The sequence below is a fragment of the Diospyros lotus genome, chromosome 10 (genome assembly GCF_014633365.1).
Source record: "Diospyros lotus cultivar Yz01 chromosome 10, ASM1463336v1, whole genome shotgun sequence".
In the NCBI taxonomy this organism is placed as follows: domain Eukaryota; kingdom Viridiplantae; phylum Streptophyta; class Magnoliopsida; order Ericales; family Ebenaceae; genus Diospyros; species Diospyros lotus.
Genome location: NC_068347.1, coordinates 17,335,950 through 17,363,130, shown reverse-complemented (window position 1 = coordinate 17,363,130; position 27,181 = coordinate 17,335,950). Strand labels below are relative to the sequence as shown.

General features: G+C 38.3%; 1 protein-coding gene across 2 annotated transcripts in view; it reads left to right on the top strand.

Annotated features, from left to right (window-relative positions):
• The window catches only part of LOC127811986 (uncharacterized), a 44,245-nt gene extending 17,441 nt beyond the window's left edge, over positions 1-26,804 (top strand). Inside the window, exons 6-12 of one of the 2 annotated variants that reach the window (XM_052352216.1) lie at positions 1,945-2,004; positions 13,078-13,200; positions 19,786-19,857; positions 21,023-21,160; positions 24,315-24,470; positions 24,826-24,933; positions 26,327-26,804. In XM_052352216.1, coding sequence (XP_052208176.1) covers positions 1,945-2,004; positions 13,078-13,200; positions 19,786-19,857; positions 21,023-21,160; positions 24,315-24,470; positions 24,826-24,933; positions 26,327-26,362 — 693 coding nt within the window. In that variant the 3' untranslated portion in view covers positions 26,363-26,804. The remainder of the gene's footprint in view (positions 1-1,944; positions 2,005-13,077; positions 13,201-19,785; positions 19,858-21,022; positions 21,161-24,314; positions 24,471-24,825; positions 24,934-26,326) is intronic. The other variant, XM_052352217.1, reaches the window with a different exon arrangement.
• Positions 26,805-27,181: the final 377 nt, after the last annotated feature.

Below are 27,181 nucleotides of genomic sequence, written 5' to 3'. Positions count from 1 at the left end.
AATGTATCGGTAGAACTACTTGTATTAACCGTTAGTGGTTAATTAGCTTGGGGGGGGTGGGGGGTGGGGGTTATGTAGTTAGGGGATTAACTAACTGCACAACAGCCTACTCTTTGCTGTGGTGTGTGTTAGTTTACTGTTATACTGTTATAAGTGCTGCTATAGGCTCTATAAGAGACCTGCGGCAGTGAGAGGGAAGGGCATCGAGACTAATAACAATTTTTACACTTTCAATATCTCTCTCTTAACTTTATCTCATTCTCTCCCTCTCCATCCTTCCTCATTCTATCTGTTTCTTCCTAAATTCATCTCTTCTTCTCGGAATTCTGCTCGAATTTCTTCAATTGTCCAGCCCACAATCTGAGGGCTTGACAATATTATGCATTTATCTCTACATGTATTCTTTTGTGTGTGTGTGTGTACATATGTATTTTATAATACTCCCTAAAACTTCAGGTATTTACAGTATATCACAGATTGTTACATTTTTAAAGAAACATTTCTTTGGAGTATAGTACTTTTTTTATATGCTTAAATGCAACACAAGTTATGGAGAGATAAAAGAGAATTATGTTTTTCTGAATAAGATTGATTAAAACTCCAAAGAAACTTTGTTGAAATCACTAATAAACATGGAGGTAGCTTAACCACAGCATTGGTAAAGAATGAATATATTGCTTGAAGAGGGATATTGAGTGGGAACTCAGAACAACTGAGCTAGGGTTATACTGGGATTCTGATTTTAAGGTGCTATCTTTGGCACAAATTTTAGATTCAATTGTCAATAAATTACTGTTAAGTACGTTGTTATTCAATACTTTATTATTCTTTGCAATCTCAAAATCATGGATCAACATTCATTGCTTATGAAGAAATATACAGAAACAAAGTAAGCATTCTTAACTTGTAACCTACATATAAATCCAATCTCAACAAGGTCAGTATTGTGGGACATGCCATGTGGCATCTCTGACTTATATTTTAACGTGTCTTTGGAGTCTTGACCACTGGAGACTAGATGTGACTGTTTGACAAAAAAATTTATATATCCAAGGATCAGGCATATAAAAACACATGCTTGGAATGGATTCACACTTACATTCAGAGTTTTTATGCTTGATGAGAAGGTCAATTAAAGGTTGTGATTTATGTCAATGTCAAATGAGTACAGCCATAAATAAACCAATAGTTAAGTTTATGTCAATAATGTAATGAATTGCAACAATGTATGGGCTGGGCTCATCTTTGGTGATACCTTTTTATTGATCAATATCAACAATGGTGTAAGTATTCTAAGTTCATAGTAGAGCAATAAGAGTGCAAGGATTGCCACACTTGAAAGATTGTGTATAAGAGATGCCAAATTTCTTGCTCTTGCTTGATCAGATCGGGAGATGTAAATAAGAATGGGGATTTGTGAAATCTAATTCATTTTTCTATTACCCACAAAAAGTGAGGATAGTAGGATTCATGTCTCAATTTGTGTGCAGGGATAAATAGAGAACTGATGATAGATACATGACATCAGCTTCATGGTAGTTTTCTTTCCTAGAAAGGAGAACTGCAGAAGTGTTAAAACTTGATGTGCAGATAAAGGCATAAATAATTAGAGTACGTCCAATGCCATATTACAATGTAATTGCTCTTTTTTGTTTGTTTTTTTGTTTGAGTGTATGGTGGGGGGTGGGTGGGGTTGGAGAAGAGGGATATTGGCATTGCCTAGACCTGTAAATTTAATGTACCAAAAGAAAAGGTTTCTTTTCCTTTAATAGCGAAAATCTTCCATAAATTTTAAAAAACCAGCATTTTGTTACTACATAATTTTTACTTCTTTTTCTCCTGTGTTTTTTTTTTGGAACTCTTTAATGGTTTATGTTTAATTTCTTTTTCTTCCTTGTTCTGTAACAAGCTTTCATCTTTATATTATCCTTTCATTTTCTGCAGATCATGGTGCCTCCATGGCAAGCCTACAATATCATCAGCAAGATGGATTATCCATATGAGGCTAGTGACACAACTTTTATTGTCCCATCCATCAATTATTTAGTAGTTAGAATGTGTGATATTTCTGTTTCTACCTTTTAAGACTTTGGGTGTGGTGTTAAGCAATTGCATCATTTTCTTTTTGTTACTAGAAGGTGCAGCTTTGCAATGTGATCATCTATGGTTGAACGATCTGCACCCAATTATTTTCCAATGAAAAAGGAGATGCAGTTCCATGTTTACAGTTCTGACAATCATGGCATTGTCAACCATTTGAAATTGCATTTCTTTTGTGATTTATAATGTTATTGTCTTCTTCCTTTTCTTTTGGTTGCCAAAGAGTCATTCCCTTGTGAGAAAATCTTATGAGGCTAAGGTATACATGTCAATTTACTAGCTATTCTCCTAATCTATTAGTTGATTTGTAGTCTCCTGATACTTGTAACTACTACAATTAGAAACCCACACCACCATGCTTGTAGGTCACTCAGTTGTAAACAGTGATATCTTGTTAGTAGTGATGTCAACTGGAATTGAAGTTTTGTAAATTAATGAATGTTTTGGCTGTCCAGTTGTATAAAATTTCATATTTTGCTAAATATGACCATCTTTTTTTTTTTGGGTTATTGTGACTTCAGTAGTAGTAAACTCTCATCTGACTGGATAAAAAGCCTCACAATACTAACTTTATTGGCTTTGCTAGGGTGAAATCCTTACCAACAGTATTTTCTCCTGATTTCTGGGGTTAGTAGAATGTTCTATTATCTGTCAAGAATGAAAGCATGCTGTCTAGTAGATCATGATAAACTCTCTAATTTTTCCTGGATTCTGTTTAAATTGTTTTAGAATACGACATCTGTCCAAAATGAGTGGGGGGTTTGGATGTTTGGCACTGAATCTTTTGCTGTATAATGAGCATTTCACTGCATACACCTAAATTTGTGAAAATTTTTATGCCTCAATCCCATAACTCTGGTAGTTCATGGCTTAGAGAAGATTAAACTGAACCTATAGATCTCAAACTATATCATCATTGGACATACCTGGAAGGATTTGTGCCTTTTGAAGAAGTTCTGAAATGTATTTGAATTTTCCCTGGTTGAGAAGACTTGTGATGCAGTTTTTGTTGCAATGTCAGTATTGTTATGAAGTTTGACAACATAGTGCCTGCTAGATGCGAGAGACATGCACTGTTGCTTATGCTCTATATTATCAGCATACGTGATGCTGTTTCTTATAGCTTTCATCTGTAAGAAACCCATTTTCTCCTAACAAGGAAATTTGTTTCTAGTTCTGATTCTGAATGATATGGTAAAGCCTAGCATTCTCTCATTTTTGGCTATAGATGTTTTCATCCTCTTAGATATCTACTCTTTACACAAAAACTTATTGCCGTTTTAATTTTATGCCCAAAAAAAAGTTTCAGAAGCTCTACTAAAAACCTCTTTTGAGAGAAGATAGAATTTTATTAATGCAAATAAAATTAGGAACATTATAGCCAACAAACAACCCTGACAACAAAGCCCATGAAGCACTACCAAAAAGTATTCCAAACAAGACCACAATTTGAATCTCACAACCACAACCAATGCTGGAGAATTAGAAGCCAAAACCAAAACCAAAACCCTTCTGAAGCCGAATCTCAGATCTGCCATTTGAAACTGGATCAGGCCAACAGTTACTTCCAAAAATGTAACAAATCCACACTCATAAAAAGTAGTGAGAGGGAATATGGAAATGAGGGGGCCCAACTCCCAAGCTTGTACCCAATAGAAGAGGCGTGTACTGGCAAGCTTGAATAGATACTGAGGCTGGGAGCAAACCATTAATACGCCATTCTATTCCTTTCCAACCATGTAGTCCATAAAATACTGAACAAAATGTAGACAGTGTTACGTCAGTTGGATGTTAGTTGAATATTGGAGCAAACCATTACGTTAGTTGGATGTTAGTAGGCTGAGGCCTTGTGTAAATAAAAGCCACGGATAAGCATAGCTAGAGAAATGTTCTACAATGCTATCGGGCAAGTTGTAAAGCAAGTGGGTGGGATAACCGTTTTGGTGCCCATTTAGGCTATAGATCAATATAAAAACATTTGATCTCCACCTACCCCCACATGTTGAATGAAATCTAGAAATTAGTTTCCTTCTCAAATTCTTTTCCCTCTCAATTCTCGTTCTCTCTTTCTTTTTGATTCTCTCTTCTCTTGCCATTCTCAAGCGATTGAGAACTCACTTATCAGATCAAGAATCTGACAAATTGGTATCAGAGCACTTTCTTGGCCGACGTTTTTAGAGGTTGAGATACTATGGCTGACGGTACCCGCATGAAACAAATGGAGATGCAGTTACAACAAGTAACTACTATAGTGAATGAGGTGCAACAACGGGTGGGAAGTATGGAGGACGCGATCGGAGCGGTGGACAAGAAGTTGGAAGTTGTGGCTGATTGGTTGTAGGGAGATATGCGCAACCAAATCAGAGAAGAGATGTGGGAGCATAGCAACATGGTTCGAGATCAGATGGCTGATGTTCTCGAACCAGGTGCAGGTTAGAATATCCCCGGACTTTCCCCCTTGTGAACAATTGGGTCCAATACTACTAGGTATGGGCATGAGTCATAGGGTGGTAGGATCGTCTAAATTAGGGGGGGGGGTGATCAGGTGGGGATGGGCGAAGGAGTAGTGGAGAGGAGACCAGGGATGGTGGTGAATTTGGGTCACTCTAATTTTCCAGTGCCCAAGTTAGAGTTGTCGGTGTTTGATGAGACTAAGCCAAGATGGTGGATTCGGAGATGTGAGAAGTTATTCAATATCCATTAGGTGGTCGAGGACCAGAAAATTAACCTGGACTCAGCATATCTAAATGATGTAGGAGATATATGGTTTCAAGGTTGGTCTGGGGTGAGAGAAGGCCACAATTGGGATGAATTCGCCAGGGGACTTTGTGAAAGGTTTGGCAAACGAAGGATGGTAGATATTGTAGAAGAATTCAATAAATTGAAGCAAATGGGTATGGTTCATGAGTAACAATTCAAATTTGAAGAGCTAAAGTCGCTTATGCTCCACAGAAACCCCTACTTAACGGAGGAGTATTTTGTGTTGAGTTTCATTAATGGATTGAGCGATAATCTCAAGTCCATGGTAAAGATGATGAGGCCAAGATCGGTACAGGAGGCATCATAAGATGCACTATTACAAGAACTGACTGTTGAGGCTTTGATGAAGAAGCAGAGGGGGTCGAGCAGGGGAATGAATCCAGGGATGATGCCGTATGGAGGAAGGATGCAGAGTAAGGAAAATTTAGGGGAGGAACAGGGGTGAAGTATTTGACCAATGCACCCTAGTACTCAAGCTTGCCCCCAAGAGATAAGATCGTAGAGCAGAGGAGGATTGCGGGTTTGTGCTTTAGGTGTGGGGACAGATATACATCAGGGCACCAATGTAAGAAATGACTACTCTTATTGGAGGGAGCAGAAGGGAAAGAAGAGGAAGAAATCACTGTGGAGGAAGAAAAGGAAGAAGAGGGAGAAGGGGCCATTTCCTTACAGGCTATAAAAGGAATGGCCAGTAGTAAGAAACAACTACTCCTATTGGAGGGAGCAGAAGGGAAAGAAGAGGAAGAAATCACTATGGAGGAAGAAGAGGGAGGATGGGCCATTTCCTTACAGGCTATAAAAGCAATGGCCAGCAACAAGATCATAAAAGTGGAGGGTAAGGTCTAAGACAACACCCTCATGGTCTTAATTGACAGTGGGAGTACCCACAGTTTCATAGACGAGGGCACAGCTAAAAAGATGAAGTGGCCGTTAACTTGCACTCACCCATTGTCTGTAACTGTGGCCAATGGAAGCAGGGTCATCAGCAAATCCGTGTGCCTAGGATTTTGTTGGGAAATGCAAGGGGAGGACTACCAGGCTGACCTAAGGTTGCTGAAGTTAGGGGGATGCCACATTGTTCTTGGGGTTGATTAGATGAGGGAAGTAAGTCCAACCAGCTTTGATTTTAACAAAATGGAGGTTACCCTAGAAAAGGATGGGAGGAGGGTAGTATTACAAGGAAATATGGAAGTGGGAGCATGTAAGATGATTAAGGGAAAAAAAGTTGCAAAAGCTGTTCAAGAAGAAGATATCACAAGTAGCCCAACTATTCTCAATTGAGGCTACTGGACAGTTGGAATTGGAGGCGGAAGGAGCATCTCAATAGGAAGACTCCTCACTCACAGCTAATTCGTAGGTACACGAATTGACTCTCCTTGATATACTTTTAATTGAATACCAAGATTTGTTTGTAGAGCCTAAAACCCTTCCCCCTCAAAGATCCTTGGACCACACCATACCCCTTGTACCTAATGCCGAACCAGTGAACATTAGGGTCCTACTAATACCCCCCAAAACTCAAATTTGAAATCGAGAAGCTTGTCAAGGATATGTTAACCCAATCTATAATCTGACCAGACCATAGTCCATTTGCTTCCCCTATCCTATTGGTTAAGAAAAAAGATGATACATGGCGATTCTGTATCGATTATAGACAACTCAATGCCATTACTATTAAAGATAAGTTCCCTATTCCTATCATTGAGGACCTTTTGGATGAACTTAAACGTGCCTCTATTTTCTCTAAGTTGGACATAAGGTCGGGATACCATCAAATTAGGATGGATCCTAACGACATTTCCAAGACAACCTTCAAAACGCACCATGGCCACTTTGAATTCACTGTCATGCCCTGCGGTCTAACCAATGCACCAGCCACATTCCAAGCCCTCATGAACCAAATCTTTGAGCCTTACCTTAGAAAGTTTGTGTTGGTTTTTTTTTTATGACATCTTGGTTTATAACCCCTCTTTTGACCAACACTTAGACCACCTTAAGGCTACATTCGAGATCTTGAGGTTCAATAAATTGCATATCAAGAGATCAAAGTGTGCTTTCGCACAAAAACGAGTGGAATACTTGGGGCATATCATCTCAGGGGGTGGAGTAGGGACAGATCCCAAGAAGATTGAGGTAGTAGTGGCATGGCCAAAACCGCCCAACATCAGGGCCTTGAGAGGGTTCCTAGGACTTACGGGGTACTACCAGAGGTTTGTAAGAAACTATAGAACAATAAGAAGACCACTAACTGAGATGCTGAAAAAGGACAGTTTTAAATGGAACCCTCAAGCGGGGGAAGGTTTTGAGAAGTTGAAAAGAGCCCTAAGTGAAGTTCCAGTGCTAGGTCTACCCGATTTCAACAGGCCATTTGTGCTAGAGACTAATGCTAGCAACCATGGAATATGGGTAGTTGTTTCCCAGGATGGTAGGCCACTGGCCTTCTTAAGCCAATCCCTGGCCCCTAGACACCAAGGCCTTAGCATTTATGAGAAGGAACTAATGGCAGTCTTCATGGCAGTAGAAAAATGGCGACACTATTTGGAAGGGGGAAAATTCATTATAAAAACTGACCATGAAAGTATCAAATTCTTACTATAGCAAAGGTTGCACACCCAACTACAGAAAAAGGGCATGGCCAAGCTTATGGGATTGGATTATGTAATCCAATTTAGAAAAGGAAAAAAAATATAGCAGCAGATGCTTTATCTTGCTACCAAGAAGAGGGAGTTTGTGAAGCCATTTCAGCAGTAGTACCAGATTGGCTACAAGAAGTGACCAACAGCTATCAACAAGGAGAATGGGCCAAGGGGTTATTGGAACAACTGAGTGTGGATGCCAATAGCAGACCAAATTACTCACTAAACAATGGAGTAATCTAGTATAAAGGAAGACTGATCATTGGGGACAGTGAAGAGTTGAAGGGCAAAATCCTACATGCACTTCATGAGTCTCCCATTGGAGGGCATTCTGGCATTCAAAACACCTATAAGCAGGTACAACAGGTATTCTTTTGGCCTCAGCTAAAGAAATATGTTTGGGACTATGTGATGAAGTGTGATGTGTGCAGAAGGTGTAAGCATGAGACAATGGCTCATCCGAGCCTTCTACAACCCTTACCATTACCGAACCAAGCATGGACTAATGTCACTATGGATTTTGTAGAGGGCCTTCCGCAATCAAAAGGGAAGGACTGCATTATGGTAATGGTGGACAGGTTCTCTAAATTCAGCCACTTTGTTAGTTTATCTCACTTGTTCACATCACAAGAAGTAGCAAGGATATTCATGGATAGTGTGGTGAAGCTGCATGGCATACCACAGTCCATATTTTCAAACAGGGACCGAATATTTACTAGCTTATTTTGGAAGGAGCTGATGAGATTGCTAGGCACAAAGCTGTTAATGTCTACAGCCTATCACCCTGAAACTAATGGCCAAATAGAAAGGGTGAATCAGTCCTTGGACTATACTTAAGGTGTTCCAGTTTCCTACAACCTAAGGGATGGCACAAATGGTTGGCAGTTGCCCAATGGTGGTACAACTCAACTTTCCACAACTCCATCTAGACGACACCATTTGAGGCCCTCTATGGCTATAAACCAAGGCTCCTACCAGCCCTAGCCGAGCACTCTACTGTGGCAGTTGTGGAAACTTACATGCAACAAAGACAGGAGGCTATGAGATTAGTGAAAGTGGAATTGGCCAAGGCATAAAATTGAATGAAGCAGATGGCCGACAGGAAAACGAGCGAACGGGTATTCTTAGTGGGAGAGGAAGTCTACATAAAGCTTGGCCAACAGCATCTCAAGGCCTTGTCCCATCAACCAATCAACAAGCTAAGCCCTAAGTACTATGGGCCATTTCCCATAGTAGAGAAAATAGGGACAGTGGCCTACAGGTTACAACTACCGGAGGGAACATAGATGCACCCAATATTCCACGTTTCCCTCCTAAAGAAGGCCATGGGTACACAGAGATTTAGTACCTCACTGCCTCCCATGGCTAGAGAAGAAAAGGAGGATGTCGTGTCGTCAGCCATTCTAGAAAGAAGAGTAATCCGCAGAAATGGAGGCCCCTTCATCTAGGTCCTAGTCAAATGGTCATCTCTCCATGAGGACAACAACACTTGGGAGTACCTTCCAAACCTCCTCCGACAGTTTCCAAACGTTGCCAGTGTACGTTGCCAGTCTCTTACACATTGAGGACAAGAAATGCTTTAGGGGGGGGGGGGGGGGGGGGGATTGTTACGTTAGTTGGATGTTAGTTGAATATTGGACCCATGTAATAAGCTGTAGTTCTGGATCTATTTGGCTGAGGCCTTGTGTAAATAAAAGCCACGGATAAACATAGCTAGAGGAATGTTCTAGCATGCTATCGGGCAAGTTGTTAAGCAAGTGGGTGGGATAACCGTTTTGGTGCCCATTTAGGCCATAGATCAGTATAAAAACATTTGATCTCCACCTACCCCCACATGTTGAATGAAATCTGAAAATTAATTTCCCTCTCAATTCTTGTTCTCTCTTTCTCTCTGATTCTCTCAATTCTCTCTTCTCTCTTTCTCTCGCCATTCTCAAGCGATTGAGAACTCACTTATCAGATCAGGAATTTGACAGACAGTTGCATTTGCTCACGTAAATCTGTGACCCAGCAACAGAATATCAAAAAGAGCGGAGAAATGACGTATCTGGAAAAGGCCAGTCTGCCCCTAGCTGAGCCCACCCCACATCTTCTCTCTGAATCCTTGCAAAACTTAATTAAAAATCACACATATCCCAGCAAGGGAAAACCAACCAGGACACGAATTGCTGAATTTTCACCCCATAGGACTCCAACTTTGTTTCCAAAATGGCAATAAAGTTTTAACTTCTTTCTCCATCCCCACTTTAGGACTGCCCTCCTTGTAATTCTTGAGCCGAGGCCCCTGACCTTCTAGTCCAAGAACTTCATGGTAAAATTCAGCTATTGTTCTTGAAAACCACCACCATTTCCTTCCACCCACTCCTCTTGAGCTGCATGTTCCCTAGCAATTATTAAATTCAAAACACTGACCTCCTCACCTCTCGCTGAGAGATCCAATGTCTTTCCAATGAACCAAGTGGCCTCAGCCTCGGCCACTTCGTCCGGAGGACTTTCAGGATGCACCACTGAGTTACTATTGCTGCAGCGAGAGTCCACCTCTCCCAGAAATTGAAAACCACCAATCAAATTGTTATCAATTGGACTGTCAACTTCAGAAATAGCCAGATTTGAAGTATCCTGGTTAGTACAAGCCCTCCCCTTATGCCTTGTAGAACTTTGATAAGTTATATGGAAGCCTCCCCTTTTCCGCCTCTTAAACTTAGACTGTGAAAACTTATCCTTAGGCAGCTGCACCAGAAAATCACCTGATTCTGCAGCCGTCCTTGTTCCAAAACAGTCTGTCCCTTTTCTGATGTGCCCAAAATACAAAAGAAATACTAGCACCCTTGTTTGAGAAGAAAATTTGCCACAAACAAGAAAATACCAGTTTTGATTTGCCACACTCTAAGATAGAAGAAGGAAGAGTGATAAGAATCAAGTAAATTCGCCACTAAACAAATGTGAATTGCTTAGATAAGAATTAGGGTAAAATGCTCTCAGCACTTTCTTGATAAAATGTTCATTTCAAAACATTACAAGATCATACATATAAATACTAGTATTGGAACATCCCTCCAAGCATGGGTGACATAATAATTAAAGCAAAAAACACATATAAATACTAGTCTTGGAACATCCCTCCAAGCATGGGTGACATAATAATTAAAGCAAAAGATACAATTCAAATGTGGAAGACATAATAACCAAAAGAAAAGACAAATATATAAAAGATGCCCCAAAATCCGCAATTCCCGCTCCACCCAATGAATACTGACCTCTAAACTTGAAATGGTCATAAAATACAGCTGGAAAGTCGAAACGACGCCCATGAATATAGGAAGTTGTAGTTGAGATCTTGAGTTTTCTATTGACATATGACATGCCTCATAATTCCAAGCCATTCAAAAGTTATGGAGTTTCAAAATTACCCCTCTAATTAGTTTCGTGACTAACCTTTCAAGCGAGCAATGTGATTAATTTGGGCTTTAAATCCTTCACTTTGAACTTTAACTCCTCCAAATGGGCTGGAGTCTTTCCAATAAATAACTCAAGTTTCTTTTGGAATTGTTTAGCCCTTGAACAAGTAATTGGCCCAAGACTTGGAATTACATGCTCTTGGACAACCCTTGCCTTCACATCTTTATCATTCACATCATTTTTACTCCCAGAACCGGTTCCACCACAACCTGTTGGGCAATGAAAACCAGGTTTCCTGAGAAGTTCAGATTAAACCCAATGCCAGCTTGAACTGTAACTAAGGCCAAAGTCTCCCAATGCATGCCAATATTTGACCCAGAAAACCACAATCTGACTTGAGACCTGCTTGGAAATATAAACTCCTTAAAGACATCAAAGCGCAAGAGAGCATTAACACTCAGTAATTCCCCAGACATCCCACCTAAATTTCCCATAACTTGGCTTTCCAGCTGAAAATTGGGAATAACATTTACATTTTCTCATTCCTCAAGACACCAAAGAGTCACTACCCGCCAAATGGAGCACACCCTCATTCAAAAACATCCCATTTGAAGAAGAGTGATCTGCAAATGAGGAAGATGAACAGTCACCAGAACCTTGGCTGGCTGGAGCTGGATTGAAGTCAAATACTCAAGAACAAAGCAACTGATCTGAAGGAAGAACTGGTTCTTCCTGAATTCTGATATAAAAAATGCAGCTATCAACATTGCAATAACTTACTGATATTTGTTCAAAAGTTTGTAAAAATTAGTACATGTCCTCACTTCCAGTCTTCTTCTATGCAGAGTGTCAGGATCAGCATAGCCTCCCCCACAATTCAAACCATTGAGACAACCATGGAGCACCCCCCCCCCCAGCATGCTTCTTATAACACTATCATTGTCAAATGGCAGTAGCATCATCTTACCTCCCATAGATTTAACTCGACATGAATAAACACCTTCCTGAGTAAAGATATCATGCAGTCTAGGAATAATTGTCAACTCCTTCACATATCCCACTGCACGGAAACTCAACCAGGGGCGATCTTTGTCCAACGGAAGAAAGGTAAGCTTTGTTACCTGAGACCTAAACAACCTCCACAAATGATTTGTGGCTAACAGGTAACCTGCCAGCTTGTCTCCAGATTTTCTGGAAATAACCTCGATTCTTGCCAACCACCACCCAAGATATTTGGCTCTCAAATAATTTTTTGGAAAGCTCCTTTTCATTTGCTGACTTCCTACCCCGCTAACAAAAATCTTTCTTCCATACAGCATGCAGCCATTGAGCCTGTTAATCACCACCCCAACCTTCTCCACTGATGCAAAACAAAACAAATAAAAGTGAACTCAAGCTTATTCCTCAATCTAATTTTTTTTGGGAATTTCAATATCCACCACCCTTCCACATTTTACAAATGTGTAATATAGCACTTGTCTACTAACCACCGGGTGAAGGAAATCAACAAAGACGAGTTAGATGCACTGAAAGCCTTGCTGCTAAAAACCTACCCCTGTAATTTGAAACCTGGGATACAAAATGTTTAGAACCTCGATCATGGCCTTAAGAATTCCATCTGAGCTTCTCACGACCCCTTGAGATATCTTGAAAACTTCTCAGACTCTCCTGGTGATGAAACAGGTTCCCTGAAGGACATTGAACTGATAGCCTCCACCATGCCTTTGGTCCCTCGCTTCTCTCCCTCTCTCCCATCATATCTCAGTCCTCCTCAGACCCCTTTCCTCACACCTGCTGTCCCATCTACTACCTGACACATGGCTTTACTAAAACCTGCTGTGATTAGACATGTCCACTGACACATGGCTGTCACGTCTAACTAGTTGTTCCAAAATTTACACTTGTCTACAACTGAAAATAATAATAAAAATATAGGAAATGCCATTTGTCTTGCTGGACTATTTCCTAGCATGTCTGATGAATATCCATGTCCTATAGTTGACAGCCACTGGTACAGCACCACAATGAAGTGTCAATGCTTCCTTTTTTTTTTTTTTTGGTTGTCTTTTTGGAAGGAAGTCTCCTATTCATGTTTTCAATCTAAATTCTAATAATACATGCTCTTTAGTTCAGTTTGGATGTCTAGTTTGCTTATATATTTAGATTTGATATTGTTTTTCAGCATATTGTCCACAGCATGAGGGACCCTAGCATTGCCGCATTTTGGTTGATTACTATGCCTGAAATTGTTGGAGGATTCACCTTTGATGATGAAGTCAAGAAGAAAATTTGGTGGCAGTACAAGGTTTCTCTTCTGTACCCTTTCTAAGTTCTTTTGGCATATTATGTATGGTGAAATCATCCTTCCTAGCTTTGTTATTTTTATGGCTTTTGTGAGCTAGGCTGATTACAATACATAATCATGAATATCTGTCACATTTATAGAATCGCAATTGATATGAGAATCTATGTGATGTAGGACAGAATAGTAAATTTTAGGAATTAGATTTGTTTATTTTCCTATTTTATTTTGATTTCTTTTAATATCTTTGTGTTTCCTTTAGTTAGTAGAATCCTAATTAGATTAGGTTAAGAAATCCTAGTTAGGGTAGATTTTATCTCTTAGTTGTCTATAAATAGTTCTTTTAGATTGTAATTTAAGGTAGGTAGCTTTGATTATTGACATTGATTAGTGATATTGATTTAAGTTATAAAAAACAAGAAAATGGGAAAATAAACCAAATAAATAAATTGTGAAAAATGGCAATATCTTTCATTGAATTGGGAGACACACACACACACACACAAGGAAGATGCTTACCTAAATATGGAAACAAATCCCCTAATTGTGTAATCTTCTATTTACAGTAACATAGACATAATCACATCTTAATTATAGCTTTAAATCTACAGAATATTGACTAATCATATATAATTAAAAACTTGATTTCTTTGTCTTGATTCACGACACTCCCTCTCAAGCTGGTGAATGGACATTGTCTATTCTCAACTTGGCTATAAGCCTGTGAAAGATCGGATTATTGAGTCCCTTGGGTAGAACATCGGTTAGCTGTGATTCACTTAGTATATAAGGTGTGTAGATAAGACCACTGTCTAATTTCTCTTTAATAAAATGTTGATCAACCTCAATGTGTTTTGTTCGGTCTTGTTGATAGCTGATTTATTGTCACAATAAAGTTTCATAGGGCCATCCCACTCGAGTCTTAGATCTTTCAAAATAATCTTCAACCATAACAATTCACATATACCCTATGCCATTGCTCGGAATTTTGATTATGCACTCGACCTTACCACGACAAGCTGCTTTTTACTCCTCTAAGTAACCAAGTTTTCTCCCAATAAAGTACAATATCCCGTGGTAGACCTCCTATCAACAATAGAGCTTGCATAATTAGAATCAATGTAGGTCGCAGAGGTGAGTTCCCCCCCCCCCCCCCCCCCCCCCAAAATAAAATTTCCTTTCCTACTAGAGTACCTTTGAGGTAATGCAAAATTCTATAGATTACTTGCGGGTGAAGTTCCTTGGGTTTGTGCATGAATTGACTTACTATGCTAATGACATAGGCTACATCCGGCCATGTGTGAGTTAGGTAAATTAGCTTGCCAACCAACCTCTGAGATGCCTCTTTGTCTATGTCCCTATCTCCCTCAGCTTCACCAAGTTTGTGATCAAGGTCAATTGGGATGCTAGATGGTTTGCAAGCCATTTTCTCTATGTCCCACAAAAGATCAAGGATATACTTGTGTTTGGATATAAGTATCCCTTGTTTGGACTATGCCACTTCAATACCTAGAAAATATTTCAAATTCTCTAGTTCCTTGATCCCAAACTCCTTAGCCAAACATCTGCTCAAGTTTTGCCTCTCATTTTCATGATTTCCTATCACTATAATGTCATCAATATGAACAATAATAGTTGTAACAAAACTTGAACCTAAGTGTTTTATTAATAGGCTGTGGTCCCCTTGGCTTGGTTTGTAATCCATGGCCTGCATTACTTTAGAAAATCTCTCAAACCATGCTTTAGGTGACTGTTTCAGGCCATATAGTGACTTTTTGAGTCTGCAAACCTTAGTTTTGTTTCTATTGAATCCTGGGGATATGTCCATGTAAATTTCCTCCTCAAGGTCTCCGTGCAAGAAAGCATTATTCACATCAAACTGTTGTAAAGGCTAGCCAAAGTTAGTTGCTAGGGACAAGAAAATTCTCACTGTGTTCATCTTGCCTACTAGGGCAAAGTTTTCTTGGTAGTCTATTCCATATGTTTGGGTGTATCCTTTAACTACCATCCTAGCTTTGTATCTTTCAAGTGTCCTATCTGCTTTATACTTGATTGTGAAGACCCATTTGCACCCAATTGGTTTCTTTGTTTTTGGTAAATCCACAATCTCCCACGTATTATTCTTCTCTAGGGCCTGCATTTCAACGTTCATAACATTCCTCCAATTTTCATAATTTAAAGCCTCTGATAATGTGGTAGGAATGGATGTTGTATGTATGTTGGGAAGGAAGCTTCTATGAGATGGTGAGCATCTTTTAAAGGATACAAAGTGAGAGAGTGGGTATAAGGGATATTTCGTGCACTCTTTAATTTCTTTCCTTAGAGCTATGGAAGGTCAATATCTATCATGGAATCAACATTAGAAGGTGACCCAAGAGATATTACCTAAATTCCAAAAGTTGGATCTGATGATAGGTGCAAACTTGGTTTAGGTTTTGGATTAGTCTTTGAGTAAATTTGGGAAAAATGTTTGTCAATAGTGGCCTTTCCCCCTTCAGTTTGGAAACCAGGTTATAGGGAGGATTCAGGTTAATGGGTTTGTGATGCAGGTTCAAGTGCAGGTTCGGGCAGTAGGTCAAAAGTAGGTTCAGATGCAGGTTTGAGCAGAGGTTTAGGAGCTGATGATAAGTTAGGAAGGAGCAACTCATCCTTATCTTCCATACTTGAGGTCTCCCTCTGAAGATAAGGGTGAGGAAAATAGGGTTCAACCTCAACAAAGGTAACATCCGCAGAAACCAAAATTTTTTTAGTCGGAGGATGATAGCATTCGTACCCTTTTTGTGTAGAAGAATAGCCCATAAAGACACACTTAATAGCTCTAGGATCCAATTTCCCTTGATCAGGGATGTGAACATGAACAAATGAAACACACCCGAATTCCTTAGGGCTAAGATGATTTGTGGTAGGAAGGTGAGGATAGAATTGGGATAAAATTGCCATAGGAGTCTGAAAATGTAACACTCCGGAGGGTAACCGGTTGATGACATGAGTGGTTGTAAGGACCGCTTCCCCCAAAAATTGTTTAGGCACATTTTTTTGAAACAACAAGGCCTTGTATCTAGGAGATGGTTGTTCTTCAGTTCTGTAACTCCATTCTTTTTTTTTTTGGGGGGGGGGGGGGGGGGGGACACATAAGGACTCATGAATAACTCCCCGTTGTAGGAAATAGGTAGAAAATAGGTAGAAAGGGTTTGGTTGAAGTAATTCCTTAGATTGTTTGATCTAAACCATTTGATTTGTGCCCCAAATTGATTTTGGATCATAGAGAAGAAATTGGGAATAATGTCATTCACATCAGATTTAGATTTAAGAAAAAAGACCTAGGTAACCCTTGTGCAATCATCAATAAATGAAACAAATCGACATGCCCCATAAATATTTGGGATGGTTGATGGATCCCAGATATCACTATAAATTAATTCAAAGGAAGATGACATCTATTATTACTAGTTGGAAAAACAGTACGTCTGTCTTTGACAAATTCACAGATATCACAATAAAATTGTCTAATATTTAGGTCTTTAAATAGAGAAGGAAATAGAATTTTAAGAGTGGAAAAAGTAGGGTGTCCCAGCCTGTAATGATGCAACCAAAAGGTGTCATTGGGGGGTATATGTGGTTTTGAAAGGGATGTTAAGGGCTGGTTCCACCTGGTCCTGAAACAAACAGCAAGAAGGGAGAAAAATCACTTTGCAATTGACATCATAGGATAGTTTGGTGGACAGTTTAGGTACGTGAAGGACATTTTTGAGTGTAAGGGTAGGACTAATTTTAATCTCTCCTTTCCAGCATTTTAATCTCTCTTATTTCAGCTACTGTGATCAAAGAACCATCAGTCGTAGCAATTTTTCGATTGCTGGAATAGGGTGAGTGTGAGTGGAAAAACCGGGAGGAAGGAGTCATATGGTCAGTGGTTCTAGAGTCAATAATCCATAAGTCTTTAAAGAATGTAGCCGAGGCATTTAAAGCATGATAAATTGAAGGTTTACCTAAGTGTAGCAATGAGCAGTTACTTGAAGATGATGGTTTGTCAAGAGTACTTAGGAAGTACCACAACCTTTCAATCTCTTCCTTGTTGAATTCCTTTGGTTTGTGGGTTTGTTCTTCCCCTTGTGGGGTTGCCATATTGGCTTGCCCCCGGCTTCGATGCTGTTGTCCACCTCTATTTCCCTATTCTTTGCTTGGTGGCTTTCCATTCAACTTCCAACACATCTCTGCAGTATGCCTTGGTTTCTTGTAGAAAGTACACCGCAGGTTATCACGGTTGTCACTGCCTGTGATTTTGGGAATTGTTTTTCCATTCTCTCCAATTTGTTGGTCCTTCTTAAATCCACATTTTCGTCCATTTGCCACCATTGTTGAGGCCTCAACTGTTATAGGTTCTAACATTACACCCCACCTGCTTTCCTCTGTTAGGATAATCGAAATCTCTTCATTAAGTGAAGGTAAGTTATCTTTGCCTAGGATTTGAACCTTCACCTGATCATGCTCCACATTGAAACCTGCAAGGAAGTCGTAGGTGCGATCTTTTTCTATGAAAGCTTTCAAGGTGGCTGCATCTTCGTTGTTTTTCATCTCAATGACCCGGTAGTGATCCATCTCTTGCCAGAGTTCGTTTAGGAAATTGGCATACTTGGTGATAGTTTTGTTCCCTTGCTTTGCTGAAGCTATTTTGGTCTTTAATTCGTAGATTTGGGCTGCATCTTTAACCTTCTAATAGGTCTATTGAATAGACTCCCAAACCTCCTTGGCAGTTGATAAAAACATGTAGGTGTCATTGATTTTGGGTGCCATGAAACTCCAAAGCCATGCAATTATCATGGAATCTTCTTCATCCCATGCTGCATGGTCTGGATCTTCCTTCTTTGGTCCAGTCCCTATGATATGACTAATCTTCCCTTTTCCTTTGAAAATGGTTCAAATCAACTGGGATCATTTGAGATAATTCTTCCCATCAAACCGATAGGCAGCATTGATTTGCTGCAATTCTCCTGACGGCTGAAGCAACGGGGGTGTTGGTGTCTCTCGTGTCGTGGGAACTAACTTTGCCAGTGGTGGCCAACATCTCTAGTTAATGGAAAGGGCTGAGAGCAGAATGTGAAATAAATTACTATCACAGCAATGAAGGCTGCTAGTGATGGCTGTGGTAGCAGGCAACAGGCAAGGCTAGGCAGCAATGAAGGCCGCTGGTGGTAGGCTGTCGGTAGCAGCGAGAGGGCAGTTGGTGATGAAGGCTTGAAAAGAGAGTCCTAGGTTTTCTTAGGCTCTGATAGCATGTGGAAAAATATGGCAATATCTTTCATTGAACTGGTAGACATATATATGTATATATATACTGAAGATGCTTACCTAAATATAGAAACCAATCCCCTAATTCAGTAATTTTCTATTTATAGTAACATAGACATAATCACATCCTAATTACAGCTTTAAATCTACAAAATATTGACTAATCACATATAATCAAAGCCTTGATTTCTCTGACTTGATTCACGACAAAAATAAACAATTCTAATTACTAAAATTTACTATTCTGTCCTTCATCACTATGCCTCAAGCACGGGGATTTGAATTATTTATTTTTATAAGTATATAAACTATACATGAGTTGACATTATTTTTTCAGCCATGTTTCCCCATATATAAATTTCAGCAGAACTGTAGTTGGTACTTAGGTGTCACCACCCCACTAGCAAGTGCTGCAATTCCTAAAATATTAAAAGGATTAAAAGTGACTTGAGCAGTTGCAGGAATTAGGGCTCTTAGATCAAAACCAACTAATCTCCAAATATGATGAGAATAGACAACCCTGAAAGGCATGGTGCCTAAAGACACACTCCACTCCTGCATGAGGTGAAGGGGTACTTTTTGCCTGGACCTAAAACTTAAAAAAATACATTTTCTTATGTGTTTGGAGCATGGAATTATTTGGTTTTCCTTTTTTCCAATTTCGTTTTTCTGGGCATTTTCTCGTCTTGTCTGCCTGACTAGGATTCTTGTTTTCATTTACATAAATATGCACGCATCTGATGTTGTTTTTTAATTTTTGGTCCATTATTGGGCTCATATTTGACTGCTGGTGACTCTTCAACTTATCCATTGTTTGGGGTCATGTTATTTATGTACATTTGTCAATGTCTAGGACTCGCATCTGTCTTAAACAATAGAAGATTTTATTTATTTGTAATCTAACAATTCTCAAAAGTTTACCTAGTGTTTTCAATGTACGTGAGCACAAACTATATGCCTCCAAATAACTCTCTCTCTCTCTCTCTCTCAATTTGTATTATTTTTCAAATGTCAAAGCATCTTGTGTTCTTATTTCATGAAGTCAATCATCCATGGTCAAGTTGTATTCCTAGACCCTAAACTACAATTCTACATTACAATGGAAAAGATTCCTTTTTAGATTTTCTAAAAAAACGTATTAACACAAACAGGGAACTATACTTGTATTCCTTGAGCAATGAATTTTAAATGTTTGAATCTCTTTAAGAATTTTAATATGCAAATGTGTTGCATGGTCAAATCTTTTCAGAACGTAATTGCTTTAATTGTTAACCTTTTGTGATTTTATGTTGCCTTCAGGAATCTATGCAGTATGATCAACTCCGGAATGTGGTTGCCAAGAGAAAACCTGGGTGGGAGTACTTACAAGAAGTAAGACAATTTTCTATTTTGAGACAAATATCCTTCTGTTTCAAAATGTTGAGACCACAGTTAATAATGGTCATTGGTGCTCCCCCAACAATTACTGCCTATACCGGTCTGCATGCATTTATATACCATGCCTTATCACTGAATAAAACATATTTTATATATGAAGATTGATAAATGAATCATTTGAATACTATTGGGCATCTTTATCTTTTTAATCTTAGATGGTCATAAGGTTTAGGAATGGGCTTTAAATTTTTATTGTAGTTGTTCTTAAACAGGGGAAAGGCCTCGGAGAATGATTAGGAATCAAAATATTTGGAGATGCATTACTCTCTATGTTCTATGTCTCTCTCTCTCTCTCTGTTCTTCTCCCGTGTTGTCTGCTGTGATTTTATTTTTATATTTTCTCATACATGTGTGTGTCTTCAAATATAATTGAAAAAACAATCAGAATATTTAGTTGCCCCAAGAAAATCCTATAAATTCAAGATTGCATGATATTCTGATTTTTGTTTCTTTATTTTAATTCAGCAATGGCTTCTGTAATAATATCATTAAGTGTGGCTTTCTCAGCTTCACTCGCAAGAACAAGTACAATCTGTTTCCTCTTTTTCTAATGGAAGGCAGCTAAACTCAGATTCAGCACCCTCCTTCTAAGTGCAGAATTAAGTTGAGAATGTTAAATCCTGCTGTAGAATTATTTAATAATGCTGTTCTGTCAATTTCCAATGATAATCTATATGCTTCTGGATTCAAAAGCTCTCCAACATTTTGTAGAGCATTTCCTTTGAGTGGGATGGTTCATGTTCCCATAAGTTTTCCCTCATGAATTCCACCTCAGCCTTCCGTATTTGCATTCCATCCACTCAGTTTAATAGCTTTAATCAGTTGGGAAATTTTCTATTCCAGTTAATAAATTTTGGGATAAGTTTTACTTATGTAGCAAAGAAAAAGGAGGAATGAAATCTTCACTTATTCTTACTTATGCATCATTCTGTTTATCATACAATTTCTACCCATGGTTGGGCTATTGCTGTGCATGATACTTTCTCACACTTTAAATTACTAAGCATGCCTTGGATGATTGAACTATCTAAAAAATTTGAAGTATCAACATTTTCTTCCGACTTGGAGGAAACTGGACTTACACTATTACCATCGACAGGCCCTGATCTCTATAGATCCTGTTCGTGCTAGGGATGATCCAGTTGTGGTGAAGAACATCCCTTACTACAAAGCCAAGAAGGCACTGGAGGCAGAAGTAATGAAGCTCGATCCTCCACCTCGACCAGAAAATTGGAGTGTATGTGCTGCATCCGTTTTTGCTTGCCTTTCCTTCCCCCTATTTCTTGTGTGGAGGGAGGGGGCTTCTTTTATATGCAGTTGGCTAATGCAGTTCATTTAGAGAATCATAAAGCTTTTTTACTATGTAGTCATCAGCTTCTATCTGGAGTTGGATAATGCAGTTCATTTGGTGAATCATGGAGCTGAAGTGGCCTTTTAGTTGTGGAGAACAGCTCCAATTTGCCAGAAACTTACTCTACAAAAAATGGAAAATTGGAAAACTTGTTCAAATACAAGAATTTTGTAAACAGAAAATGGAGATTTGGAAAAAGTGGTTCTCCAAATTGAACCAACCTTGCAAAACTCCTAAAATGAGATTTTTGAATTTTCCTCGCTAATTTGGAGATTGGAAAATGTGGTTCTCCACAAAATTTTCCCCAAACCATATCTATCCGCTTCTCTAACACAAGATACCCAAAAGAAAAAACCCCTCTATCTGTCTGTCTGTCTGTCTCTCTCTCCCTCCCTCCCTCTCCATTTTATTTCAATCATTACTTAGTACTCTTCTGAATTAGTTTTCATTTTATTTCGATTATTACTTAGTACTTTGTTCTAGTCAGGAAACAGCCTCTATGCTAAGCAATCACAGACTTTGCTAAGCAAGGGTAAGGGCTGCATAAAATTGATCTTCCCCAGAGCCTGCAATGCAGGATCTTTATTCACCGGGTTCTTAATTCTCTCTCTCTCTCTCTCTTCTGAACATAATGTTCCAATTTTCTAGATTGAAAATTAGTTCTGTACTTTTAACATTTGAATGTGTTTTTAAAATTCTCTATGGAAAATCAAAACTAGAGGTTTTATAGAAAATTAGAAAACTAGAAAACATCTTCCACAACTAAACAGCCCCTAAGCCTTTTACTATGTAGTCATCAGCTTTATAAAATGGCTATCTGGCTGTTTCTTATTTTGCTTTTTTTCCCCTTACAGCAAGTGAACTAGAATGCCTCATGCACTGGGTTCACATCTAGTAAACCAAAATACAATATATTGGTAAATTAAGGCATTTTGTTGTTGTTGTGTGGCAAGTAAATTAAAATGCAATGCATTGGTAGGAGTACATAGTGACAGTCTTGCAAGTATTGTGTTTGTTTTATCCAAGTTTTCTTATGTAGTAAAAGCACATGCCATATGGACAAGGCTTCCAAATTTGCAATGGGCGAGGGAGGGTTGTATTTGTATGCAGACTTCCCCATGTTTTTCGTTTGGTTTCATTTCTTGTTTTTGTTTGTTTGTTTTGTTTTTTTGAAAAGAGGTTGTTTCTTTCACAACTCGAACCCATGACCTTCCAATCACAAAGAAGCAACCTTACTGTTGCTACCAAGGCTTGCCCTCAAGTATTCTTCTAGGTTGTGTTTGGATGGGGTCATCCAAAATTCAATCTTTGGCAACCATTGTATGGAAAGGATTTGGATTTGGGTCCCAATCCATCATGGATTTGGACTTAAATAATGGGAGGATTTCAAAGGACCTGCAAGGGGTGTCATTTGAACTAAAATATTTAATTACACATTAATTATAAAATATTTATTCTCATTCATTAATAACAAATGCTTATTTATGTATATTTATTAAAATATTTATACATGCGTATACATATACATACATATACAATATGTGTGTACCCATGTGTATATGTATTCATACAATATTTATACATATGTACACGTGCATACATATAAATATAGGTATATAAGTTTATGCACGTATATTATATATTATGCTCATATATGTAGGCCTAACCATGGTTCCAAAATCGACGGTTCCAGTTCTGGAATTGTCTATAGATGGTTCTAGTTTCGGTTCTTTGACGGTTCAGTTCCAGTTCCCAATGGTTCTGGTTTTGCTTCGAACCAATTTAATAAAAATAAAAGAAAAAAGAAAAAAGGGGGTTGGACTTAATTTATACAAATCAAGTTGCCTACGTATCCTTTTGGAGTTTAAAGGAATCAAAACCCATGTAGCTCACTTACCATTTGAATTTGTAATCCCCTTACCTTAATCCAAATTATTTTCGAAAGTACCAGTTATTGTACATTGTATTATATATTTTATATTTATTCAATTTTTTTTTAACAGTTTGAACCAGCTTCGGTTTGGTTCACGGTTCGAACCAAACCTTGGTCAGGCCTACATATATGTATACAAATTATTATATACAAATTACATATGTACGTATGTATATATATACACATAAATATATGTGCGTATAAATATATGTATGTATATATATGTGTGTTATAAATTTATGTATACAAATTATTATATATATGTACTTACGTATATGTATAATGATTGACTTTGAAATTCTCATGTATAATAGTTATCCAAACACTTAAATTTCAAATAATGTCATTTTAAAATTTATGGTTTGATGTATTATGAAAGAAGTATTAACTAAGGTTAGAAGGATTTTTTAACTCTCCTGTGTGTCATTGGAATAGTTTGCCAGATGGAATTATACCTTTCAGTTCATGGAGATTTGGGTACATAGTAATGTAAGGGAATCATTTTTGTTTCACTATTTTGTTGGATGTCATTGTCATGATTTTTTTATTATTTTATTGATTTTTGGATGACTTATACTTGCATGTATTCATTGTTAATTGAAGAGAATTTGGATTCACAATTACATAGTTTTGCACCCTTTTAAGGCTTTCTTATGTTGATGAATACTAAAAACTTACTTAACAATAAATTTTGGTCAAACAGCTTTTGGAGTACGTGCCCACCATTATCTAGTTAGTGGGTCTATACCTAGAGGAGAGTGGGAAAGAGATTCAGAGCATAAGCATCACTCTTAGACGTGAAACATCCGCCCATTCCCTTTCTGCCATCTCTCCTCAATCATTTCCTCCACCTACTAATCTCATTAGATCTTTCTAGCATTGCTTGTAGCATTTTGAATTCATGTATACAGACTTTGCTTCACTCCTTTTATATGTATGTTTTACACTGAAGTGTGAATTTGTGGACTGTTTGCTGCAAGCCTCAGCATTTGTTTCTGCTCTTGTCTATTACATCTGTTTCTGACTGGGTACAATTCATTTAAAAACTGAGGCTTGTCATCTTCCAGTTCACAAGGTAATCCTATGAATGTGACTGGTCATTTGCAGGAGTTGAACCTTCCACTAAATGCGTCAGCTTGGAGTGAGGAAGACCTGAAAGATCCCAAGAAGTTGTATGAGATGACAGTTCTTCTTAATGCACAAAGAGAAATTGCTGATAAGATCTTGGATGCACAGTGGGAAACAAAGTGGCGTCAAGAAAAGGTAGTAATTTTGATGGCAAAGTTTGATCATAACAAACTATGATTTGATTGCTGCCCATATGGAATCCTTAGGAGGGCATTTGAGCCAACCAAGGTGCAATTGGATGCTTATTATATTACGTCTGATGGTCTTATGGGCGCAAAAAATTGTTTGTATATTACTATTGGACGCCCATTAAGCAGACCACATGAGAACCCTGAAACACACAAGCTTGAATTTTCCATATTCTTTCTTGAGTTACTACAGGAGATTTTTGCAGGTATTACTTTATGTGTTGAAGAAAGATAGTTTATTACTTGAGCTGTCATGCTGATAAATTTCTTTGCAAAAATCTGCAATTGATTTCTATTTACAGTTGAATGAGATGTTGGAAGAGAAGGTGCGGCCATACATTCAGAACATGGAAAATAGTGTTGTTCCACCGCCTATAGTAATGCAATCTCCAGAGAATCAGGATGGCAAGGTTTTGCTCTAAATATCTGTCCCTTCTTTATCATGATCAGTGGTTGAGTTATGAACTTCAAATGTAATTACAGTATTCAGGAAAAGTTTAACCTTTTTTCTTTATTGGGACTTTGGTATACACTTTCTAAATTGAAAATTTATATCCTTGCCCGTTTAGTTTTCTGTTGGCATCCAAGAAAAAGTAAACCCACATCATTGTTGTGATTGAGGACCAAATGATTCCCGTTAACTGACAGTGCTAGACGTATTTGTTGCGTGATGTCCCTTGTGAAGGCAGAATTGCTGGGATAGTTTTGGTTATCGATATGGAGCTATCAGAAGCAGGGGTAAAGAGTCTGGAGCACTTTGGAGTTTGGAGGTGGCTGAGAAAGAATTCGGGTAGAAATGATGATGGGTTGAATCTTTCTTGACCTTTCCATTTACCCATCCCCCTATTTATAGTTGACAGAGGAGAAGATCCTAGTAAATTTTCATAAAAAGTCAGGTTAGGTTGGGTCACCCCAATGCTGGATGCCATTTTGATTAGTCTGCTTACATGTGGGCTGATTATTGGATACCTCTAACCTCTCTCTCAAACTGTTCATGGACTAAAATCTCTTGAATAGAGGAAAATACCCATAACAATCCTCCAATCTTTGCCACCAAACCATAAGACCCCAATTATACTCGAAGTAGGGAAGCATCTCAGAGTCCCCCCTCAAATAACCTTGATCTTTCACTCAATCAAGAGAGCTTATGCTCAAGGATGAAGAGAATAATACCCAGATCGATTGGCATTGGAGCTTAATGTTTGGGTCAAAGGTCGAACGACCTTGGTCAGTGGGAGTGGGTACCTAAAGAGTTACTTATGTTCCAGAGCAAGATTGTAGTTTCCTAGTATAAGATAGGTAGAATGCATAGCCTAGTTCAACAGCATTAAATGCTTGGTTTTTCAGGTTAATTTCCTGTTTTAAACAAATTAAGTGGTCTAGTGTGCACTTATTTCACCCGGGTTTGAATTGCACGAAGGTTTGGGTGTTGGACACAACCTCATATATGGAGTTGAGATTTGACTAGAATTGAAATATTTAGATCACTTTGGTAAAGCGTGTAAGGAAGCTGAGGCCTTCTCACAACTGAAATTGTTGTTTGCATGGCTTAAAATCCAAACTGTATTTTTCGGTGAAACAACCCTTCTCCGACCCTTACAAAGCAAGTAGCCTCGTATTCTGGGGATAACCAATGTTTCCATTTCCAGCATACGCCATTTATTCCAGATTTTGATTGGTGGTGTTGTCCGTTTGCAAGTAGGGGATTTTAGTTTCAAGATATTAAATAAGTTTAACAATGCTTTTTTTCCTGAATTTGGGTACTGATGATACCTTGTTTGTATGACATGATCTGTGCTGCAGAGAAAAAATCGGCGAAGGAGATGGTGGTTATTCTGATGGTTACAGCTGAATGCTCGAAGCATTTAGGGTATTTCTCCACTGCCATGCCGACATTTTTTGCTTTATTTCAGAAGCTATTGTTCATTTCTGCATCTTTAAGAGGCTGCTGGCTCTTTGTTCGGAATTCTCTTTCATTTTTCTGATGATAGGAAGTAACCTGCAACTACTAGCCTTCGAGTTATACTTTTCACCTTCAATTTGTTTAGTTCTTGGCTGTTTCTTTTCCTTTTTCTTGCTTTTATGCTGTGTTTGGGGCTGGCATTTCTGGAAGGGGAACAAGTATTCTTAAATGCTTCATGAAAAATGAATGTAATACAAGTAATTTTCTTTCCTATTCGTTGAAAAATTCTAGTTTTCAACATGGCCTTGGCCGAAATTAGGTAATGACATTATGTGTAATGGTTTCTTATTTTTGTAGAAATATACATTACTTGATTCATAGGTCTTTTAACTGGTTTAAGTCTTCCATGTCGATGTCGATGTCAATGTCATGGGTAGGTAGAACAATGGTAAAGTTGTTATTTTGTGATTAAAAGTTGATGAGTTAATATTGTTTTTATATGTTTGTTTTCAATGTGAGTTTTTAGATTTTTTTTTTTTTCATTTAGTTTCTGTTTTCAGTTAGAAAACTGAACCCACTGTTTGAATATTTAAATTAAAACCAACTCAGAAAACAAAAAAAATGAATACAAATTTAAAGAGGCCTTAATACAAAATAAGGCAAAATAACTCTCTTGATTCTCAAAAGGTCGGTTAGTTTTACTTCATAAATGATGTTTGTTTATCTGTATTTTCCTAAGCTTCAGGATTATTTAT